The 9,634-nt window shown below is 38.4% G+C and overlaps 1 protein-coding gene across 2 annotated transcripts in view; it reads right to left on the reverse strand.

Annotated features, from left to right (window-relative positions):
- FBXW7 (F-box and WD repeat domain containing 7, E3 ubiquitin protein ligase) overlaps window positions 1-9,634 on the reverse strand; it is a 104,945-nt gene that overhangs the window by 13,927 nt on the left and 81,384 nt on the right. For both annotated transcript variants that reach the window (XM_009995885.1, XM_009995887.1), the window contains exons 4-5: window positions 4,984-5,118; window positions 574-697 (exon numbers count right to left, since the gene is read on the reverse strand). In XM_009995885.1, the coding sequence (XP_009994187.1) occupies window positions 574-697; window positions 4,984-5,118 (259 nt within the window). The remainder of the gene's footprint in view (window positions 1-573; window positions 698-4,983; window positions 5,119-9,634) is intronic.

Raw genomic sequence — 9,634 nt, forward strand, 5'->3', positions numbered from 1 at the left:
TCCTGCTGAACCACCGTATGTCCTTGATTTGGCACAAGCAGTCAATATCCATGGGACTTAAGGACTGGGTGTCCCTCTCTAAGCAATTAATTTAGCACCTTCTCCCCCTACCATGAGCCATTTCTCTGTTAATTTATTTTCCTACAAATGACGTGACATTACAGCAGCCCTTCTAGCTGACCACTCAAACAGTTTTTCCTCCATGATTTTTACAAATTGCAAGACTATACACCTATCATTTTTACATCTCAGCTCTCACTTGCTTTGGTTGTATTTTCAATAAAAATAATCCTTAAAAAGCAAAAAGAATTGTGTTTTTAAAACATATATCAAGTATACTTTTATAAATAGGATGTTCAGACTTAACTCTAGTTTCATTTCTAGTACTCCATGGATTATTTCTCCTTCTTACTTTCAACAGGTATGTACCGCATAGCTCAAAGCAATACTAGCAGTGAATATTAAGTCACCCAAATTGCCTTCATAAAACTTTAAGCTTATTATGTAAACGAATGGCACTTTTAACAACAGCAACACTTTGACCATTACATCCATCTTTTTGCTCAGCCTTACCCTCCTCTTTGCACTTCTCTCTCCAGAGAAGATTATCTTCTGCCAGAATTCTCCAGTAACGGCATGTCTGGGCTGCCTGCAGAAGGTCCCTGGGTTCCAGGAATGACAGCACATACAGTGCCAGCTGTAAAAAAGAAAGTGTATTTTCTGCATTGCATTTGAAAGGAAAAGTGAAGTAACCCCTAGTGTCATCACACTTCAAGGGCTGAAATGAAGAAAATTGAAACAATAAATTATTAAACAATCTCAGAAACTTAACAGAACTACAGTTTCTTCCAGCAGGCACATGTAAGTATAACAGTCATCTTAAGGAAGTAAATCCCTACACATCACATCCGAAATTATTCTCTCATTTCTGAGGGAGTAGATGTCAGCTGAAATAACTATTATCTTTTAAAAATTGTAATCCACATTACTTTGAACCATTAACAGAGTTATTATTAAAATAATTATGTCTACACTATTTTAGCTAACAAGTATACCAAGTTATTCTGAGGGTTTCACTAAGAAGTACAACACTGACCATGTGAGCAAATGGGACATAATGTATAACATCCCTCTGTAAGACTGAAAAGTAAACGCTACGTGCACTTGAGTTCAAAAGCACGCTGCCGCTGTGGAGAATGCACCATACACACTGCTCCTTTCCTGATCAGAATGCAAACACACTCCTAGGTGTGTTTACAACAAGTTTTATGGAGTGAGATGCAGAAGGACTGATATATGTAATTCCCATACTGCACACAGTGCGTTACCAAAAACATGGGAAATCCCAGTGAGTACCAGAAGATGGAACTTTTTCATGTGACAAAATGAAGGGGTATTTATTGGGAGACTTCAGACCTCAGGTGACTGAGCTAAGCCATTTAAGGACTATGATAAAACCCCCCAAATCTCTACAAATATCTTCTGATATATTGAAGTCTTAAGCAGGGACAAAGGCATCTAAAACACAGTCCAAAATACAGGAATAGCTATCCTTAAGGGCATTATGAGCAAGTAGAGCTTTTCTACTCAACAGCAACAATGAAGCTCCCCCGGTCACAGAACACTGAAGAGACAGAAAAGCCCCTTCTGTGGCTACAAACTCTTTAGGTAGAAAAATACTGACAAAAACTGATGCAGAAAACTACTTACATGCCGAAACAGTCAGGTCTTTGTAACTAATAGGATGCAAAAGTTGTCAGGGAAATGAGATAATCCACTTCTACTTCTGCTTGACATATCTTTTTGTGTTTAGGATTTTTTATTTATTTTTTTAGCTGGAGTTGTGATGTATATAAATAGAATCTGCCCTTCAAAGCAGCACAGACTGAAAATCAGTAAGGAAGTCGTAACTGTAGGCTATTGACCTCAGCAGATTTTTGACCTTATTATGTGAGAAACCTTTACTTTCAGTAATCCAGGCTAGCTAGTGACTAAGCAGGAAATAAAAATTTCAGTACTCCAGAACTGTCTGCATTTTGATTGCACAAACACACTTTGTTTGCAAACCATCACCTGCATCTCATGCTGCACACGTAAAACTCCACATGGGAGAGATCTGTGGCTTAAGTTATGCATTATATCCCCTGTGCACCCCAGGCCATAAAGCTAAAGAACCTTCCTTCTCTCCCTAGTCAGGGAGTCAGCACTTAGGATCTGGTGTAAGGCTTTCCATTACAAGAGCAACAACTGTACATCCCTTCAGAGTTTCTGCCTTAATTTCTGATACATAAAATAATTTCAGAAGTGCTGTTTCCTAACACACATCAGATAGTCTTGCATGTGGCAAGACTCAATTGTGAGAAAGATCCTTTCCATTCTTGCTCGATGTTCCTTAACTGACAGCACAATTTGTTTAAATATCAGATATATACAGATATGGACACTTCCTAAGATGATGTTAATTAAAACCTGCAAGCCAACTGGTTCTAAGACAGGTTATATATATGGGTGACTGTCCTGGTTTGAGCCTTTTAGTCTGTATCTAAATAGTCATCAAGGGTCAACACAGCCCACAATTGACTTTTTAAGATGAGCAGTGCATAAAAGACTTTGTCTCAGCTGATGGATCTAGTTATAAGAAAACTTCAGCTAGTGAAGATCTGACCTTTGACTCAACTGTGACTACTCTCCACTGCAGTGTTAATAATACCCAATAAGTAGTCTCTCACTGCCTTCTTCACTCACATACATGACACTAACAAAATGTCGGTGGCTGATTTTAGTAAAACTCCTCATCTGTTGGTTTATAGACCTGGTTTTCATAAACAAGCAATTTCAGTAATTATTTCTAAAGTCTCAGCAAGAAAACAGGAGGATTCATTTCAGATTAATTGTCTGACTGCATGTTTCCTCAGGAGGAAAGCACACATTTTCTTGATTTTTCAGCTATTAAGTTACTGTCTTGGCATTGCTGAAAACATTAAGAGAAGCCCCCGTGTCCAAATGATCTTCTTGTTCTGGTTAGGTAATAAAATCACTGCACGGCATCCAACAGCACTGGAGGTTGCTCTGGACGTTAATGCGGAGCGACAGCTCGGGAGAGCGCGCATCCACAGAGCCACTCATTCCTGCCCCTCAGCTCAGTCTGACACTCCCTACTGCAGCCAGGGCAAGGAGCTGGGGATGGCATCACTGAGGAGAGCTGGGTGAGGAATGATCTTCAAAGGAGAGGAGGTGGTGCAGTTAGCTTGATGGTCTTTTTGTTTAACTTGGGTTCATTTTGGTGACAGTGACTGGGGGGTAGGAAGCTGAAGTTATTTAAGCCAGCTTCACTGGTGAAGTCAGCCTAGTCTGGTTTCAAGAGGCAAGAACAAACACTAAAAAAAATTATGAAAAAAACCTAAATAGCTTACAATGGAGTCAAGAAACATAAATGAGAAAGGAAGTTTTACCACCAAATAGTGTTATCTTTTCTGTGAAGAAATTGCTAAAACTGAAATCATAACATGATCATTACTTACAGCATAATTAGATACTGGTTGTATTTGAACTGGTTTTGCCACGAAATCATGTGAAGGCAACTGAGCAGTAAGTTACTGTTACCAATATGGTATTATATTTCCAGATCTAACAGATGCAGAAGTGGCAAAGTATCTTTTCTCAATAAACACGTTTTGCTGCCTTCCTCTGCCTCTAAACCAAGGCTGCTTTGGGCAGCTTCTCTAGAAACTTGGCAACCACAGAAAGGTCTTACTGGACTCTGCTCCTCCCCCAGCATCCTTCATCCATTGATGAAGGTGGCTGCCACAGGAACTACTGATACCCTGTAATACTGATCTCAGATCACGTGTACTAAGTTAATACTTGCTGCATAAATTGCTTCCACCCCCTACCAATGCTAACCAGAAAGGGAAGGCAGTGACTCTTCTGACTTGTGAAGATATGACAGACAGTATGTAAAAGGAAAGAGGAGTATCATACATCTAAGTATTCAAAAATAGGATATACACCAGAAAAAATGTCAAGAAACAAGAGATGCAGAACAACCTTCAGGTAGTAAGACCATGAGAAACACAGCAACCAAACACTAGCATCAGAGTATCTTTAAGAACTTTCTTTGTAATGCATGATTAACTGAAGACTTACAAAGACTTCATCATGAAAATTTTCACATGGAAAACCCAACACACAGTACATCTTGCAAGAGATTTCCCTCCCATTCCAAATAACAAAACTATTTCCAATTCCATAAAATCAGTCAAGGTCAGAAGTACTATTTCTAAATGAAGTCAAATACACTCATTTAATAATTATAGCAAACTGCTTTTTAATGTTTCATATCCACGCTCACATCCTACTTGTGAAGACACCAAGAATTACTCTTCTATGGTCAGCATTTAGTTTCACACCCTGATATCTTAATATTTTTTTTTTTAATCTGATACAACATGCTGATTTGCAATAAAGGGTTTACTGTGAGGTATTTGGTTAATTAGGGTTTGGCTTTATCTTCAGTGAGAAGTGCTTTTATGGGTCTGCTTTTGTTTTTTTGGTAGAGATTTTAGGGCTCAGTTTGTTTTAAAATAAATTCAAAAACAGTTTTTAAAAAAACCAAACCCACCACTTCAAGCATTAAACAATAATGCTTATGCTTACACAATAACGTGCAGAAAGGTCCTGCATCCAGAAGAAATCTTGTGTGCATGAGCTAAAAGCCCAATCAGCCCAGTTAAGATAGAGAAACGTTTTTAAAGCTACTCGAGTTTTTGTTTAACGGAGTTACCCATATTTCCAGGTAGCTAAATGCCTACCAAGATATAAAGCCATCTTAATCTGAAATTACAGTTGCTACGTTATGGCAGTGTATCAAACTATGGAGCTCTTCAACATCATGAATTGAATGAATGCAATAATTAGCATGGAAGTTCATAAAAGGTGGCAGCTGATGCACTGCATAGTCCAGTATTAACCTGTTTTTCTCACCTCTTTTGGGAGCAAGGAAATGAAGTCTCTTTGAAACTGGGGCTCTATCACTTGCATCATGTGTTTTACTTGTGTTGGTTCACAACTATCAATCAGTTCATCTAAAGCAAGTAATTTCTCTGGTCCACTCCAGCTCTGCAAAACAGAAAAATAGTGAGAAAAAACAAACAAACAAACAAACACAACAGTAAGCTTAGTTTAATATACTGGTTTCATTTCCAGCTTAAGTCCCATGGCTTTGCCAAAAAGGTAAGTTAAGTTTCTTTGTCCACCTCTATACAAGCAAAAAAGACCCTATAAAAAGCCTGCAAGATAAATGCTCATGTTAATCACACAAAAAAGATAAGCTAATAAACACAAAATATTGAAAATTGCTACATGGATTCATAAGCTAAAAAAGGATTTGTTATACACACATACAGATTAGCAATTAAAAACATAATAATATGTAATAATAATAATTAAAATAATTAAGCTTCTTTTGAAGTTGATTAAGTCTATGCAGATATTACTGACAATGAAGGGGTTGTAACAGAACATGTTCCCTCTCTTTCTGCACTGTGCATTCAAGTGGGTTGATAACTTCTAGCCTTTACGTTTCAACCAGTAGACCTCAAACTTTAAGTGAAACAAGAAGAAAGGAAAAAAAAGAAACTTCCTCTAAAAGTGTATTAGCTTATTGCCTGCTTATTACTACAGCACGTCCCTAAGTGACAATGCTGTAATTTCAGAATCCTGGCTATAAACCAACATGTATTTTGTAAGTATCAATTTACACTTGAATAAACAGGGAATTTTGATTGGTAATTTTCTTACTTCACATTTTTACTAATGGGCACCATAAAATTTGAGGATTTTAATAAGGCACTCATCTGAGAGTGTAGCAGATTAGTTGCATAATTTGTAGAAAAAAAAATAACTGAATATACTCCACATCTGAAAAGCATGTCTTAAACTCATCTGTGCTCATCAAAGAGTTTTGATTTGTTACGTAAAAACAATTTAAAGAAAAAAATAATTTCTACAGGAAAAAACAACAGCCACCACTAGCTCATTTAGCAACAGAATTAGAGCATGGATAAAGCCTGAGAGAGGAAGGAAAATGAGATATCACAGTTTTTGAGAGCAGAATCACATTCATATTCCTGAATGTCTTCTAGAGTGACATTTACAAGTAAATTAGCACATACAAATGATAGTACAGTTAATGGTAAGAGGCTAACTGACAAAAAAAAAAAAAGGCAAGATACCTTACAATTAAGATTTCTGTATTAATCTTGCAATCTTGCATCATTTCTCCCTAATTAAAACGTCAAAATCCTTTGAATGTCAAGGCAAGTATCATATACCCACATGATGACCCACCTGACTTGCATGTGCCCCCACTCCATCAGGGCAGTGCAAGCAGCTTTGAGCTGCCTCACCCATGGGGTGACCAAGCAGGCTGAGTGTAGCAGCTTTTTCACCCTGTGACATGTTCCTGCTCTACAGCAAAATTAGGCAGATACTGGCCAGCCTACCCTAACGGAGGGGAAGGAAGTTCCTATGACCTGAGCCTTTGCCATAATGATGACAATCCATTGGTAGGACAATCTAAGCTGGCCAGAAAATATTCCCCATCTGTGTGTGTATGTAGATTGTCCCTACATGAGATGAGGGTTTCTGTGTCTCACATCCACACCTCAGAATATTAAAAAGAAACAAGACTGTCTCAGCATAAGTTGTAGCAGAGCAGTTATAAACAGTTTTTATTCTAAACTTCTTTCAATAGAAACATTTGCATCACAGAGCAGTTCTCCGTAAATCATGCACTGAAAAACCAATTTTTCTCACTAACTTTCCTACTGCTGTTTGTTTCATTAACCCAGAGCTTAGCTGGTGTTACGTACAAACGTGTGCAATCTTTAATCTCATCTGTCAGCCCTGTTAAGAATTCAAAAAGGGAAAGTAATACCTGTACTACTTCCTTATACATTTCCAAGGTCAGCATACCCTTAATTTATAAGCAGCTACATTTATTAACTTAGAACAAGTCAGCTTGAAGAGCATTGTTTTTTGCTGTGGCCAACATTGCTAGCAGTTACAAACATGTTATTGATAAATACAGTCACTGTACAGTATCTTCACCTGTAACTGTCTCACACTGAAGACATGTCTGGTTTTAAAATGTAATATAGACCTGTACAGAAAAGGGAAAAGATTAAAGAATGGGAAAGAGATGCTAATGAATAAAAGCAGTATCCTCTTTCATCTGTCCATTCGTTGTTAGAGGATGCCTATGGGCAGCTTCCTAAGGCTTTTTTTAAGCAATCAACTGCTATAAAATGTTTTCTCTAGGACATTGTCCCCTTAGTCTTTCACTTAAGCAAACAAACCTCCAGCTACAGTTGGTAAGGGGTCTCTGAGGGAAACGTTTGGCATGGAAAATTGGGATGAAGCCTTGCCAGATGAACGCAACTGTTCACATTAATGAAGGCAAGACTAGCAAATTGCTGTTTCTGGGCCCCAAAGCTTGATCTGTCTGCAAAAATCTGCAGGTAGCACATGGAGCAGAGAGGGCACAAAATAAGTTTGTGGCTTTGATGAGAAACAATAGTGAACAAATGTTGCAGAATAGGGAAAAAACAAACAAACAAACAGAATAACTGAAGTTCAATTTCAAAGTACAATTAAAATAAATATTTTATTATGAGCAGGGGCTCCCCTAGGAAAAGTAACATCAGGATTCATTCACATACCCCTTGGAAAGCCAGCAGGGACTGCTGATACTGCTCTTTGAATGATCTCAGATTCCTAAACAAACATCCCACCTCTTCCCTCCCATTTCCCCAGGGAGCTGTTGGTGTGTCACACCAGGCCTTCTGACCGATTAATACCATTTCCTCATGCAGTAATGGAGATGCTGCAACCATGGCACTACCTACCCGAAAGCCATCCCTTCATTTTCTCTTTTCCTATTATGTTTAAATGTCTTTCCTTTCTTTTTTGCGCACCTGATTCAGATTTATAATCAATATAAACAACAGCTTGGCTGCTTTTAAAATGTTCACCTCATCCCTCCTGTCTGACCTGCCTCCTCTCTTTTTACCATCTTGTATTTCTGTACTTCTACTCTTCCACGACCCTTTCTATCGCACAGCTCTCCTCTGCTACCTCCCATTTGTACAATTACAGTTTGTAGCAATTAGATCCTTTTTCTATTATAGGTATATTTAGGACACCTATATTAAATGGTTTAATTTCAGGGTGCTGTTCTCTGTTACTGGGTTTTGTTAATGGAGGTCTATCCTTAGAGACCTGCAGGAGGGCTCATCTGGATCTTCCTCCTGTTCAGCTATTGGATCAGTTACTGAGAACCCTGCCATCCTCCACCCCAAAGGTGTCTCGGTCTGGATAAAAACAGCACAAAAGCAAAACCCTCTGAAAAGACTGCCTACATCAGCAAGTAGTTTCTCGTAACAGGAGGAGTCTGGGAGCAGTTGGTGTTGAATCTCCCACATTAACCCACCTCTTAAGGCCTAGTCTGGTTCCTTGGAATGAACATCTGCACCACACATGATGTGAACCTGTCTAGAGGAGTAGCAGCTGGTTCAGACCTCTACGTCCCTGCTGTGGGTTGGACAACATAGAGTTTCTTCTGGAAGGAGTTTAGTTTGTAGGCATCAAAATTGCCCTGAGACCCAAACCAATGGGAAATATGCAGGGATCATCAGGAGATCTGCTTTAAGTCAGCACTATTCCTCTGAAACTAATTGATAATGGTGAGAGAACCAAACCTGCTGTCGTAGGGCAGATCTTCCCCTTTTTGTGCATAGGGGTTGTACAGCAACACCAAATCCTTGATCTAGTCCCACCACAACATACAGAGCAGAAAATGCTGCAATGCTGGTTATGACACAATCCTTACTTCCTGCTTCACGTAAGAGGTGGACTGCTGTGTGGCACATGAATGCATCCACGTGTATCTTTGGAAGAATAAGGAATGAAGAATGGTATATAATTTGAATAAAGGTGGCCTAGCCAACTATGTAAAAGCAAGGAAGAGTACTCATGCCAGGCAGAAATGGCAAAAGCATTTTGGACACCATCTAAACTGCTGAGAAAAAAAATGCTTCCAATTTTAGGTAAAATAATAGTATTCAGTAGTTACTCAAAGTGATTGCCTATACTTACTGTGTATGGAACAACTTTTCAGCATCAACATTCCAAGAAAATGCATTTTCTTATCGCATTACTTAAAAAAAACTGAACACTGGAAGTATGCAAAGTAGGCAGAATGAAAAGAGAATGAGACAACTGAGCACTTTTTAAATCTGTACCATCTCTGACTGAACTTAATATGCAGCTGATTTGTTTTCCTTGTGGCAAACAATTTGGTGACTTAGAAGAATGATCCTGGTTCAAATAAAATAGTTTCTTGTAAAAGAAGAAAATCTTGCGAAGATACACTTGAGTGCAGAATTTAAAAAATCTTATAGTGGATATTAAAAGACCTAAAAGCCAAGAACTACTGCAAAACAGAAAAAACGAAGAGGCCTTAAAAAAGTTAAATGTTTTGAACCTATCAAAATGCTTTTCTGTCTTTCCAGACCGAAATCAGTATGCATCTTCATTTTTAAAGGGGAAGTGCAACTAGCCTTCGAACTCTTTC

Source organism: Chaetura pelagica, unplaced genomic scaffold, assembly GCF_000747805.2.
Source record: "Chaetura pelagica isolate M959 unplaced genomic scaffold, ChaPel_1.0 scaffold142, whole genome shotgun sequence".
Lineage (NCBI taxonomy): Eukaryota > Metazoa > Chordata > Aves > Apodiformes > Apodidae > Chaetura > Chaetura pelagica.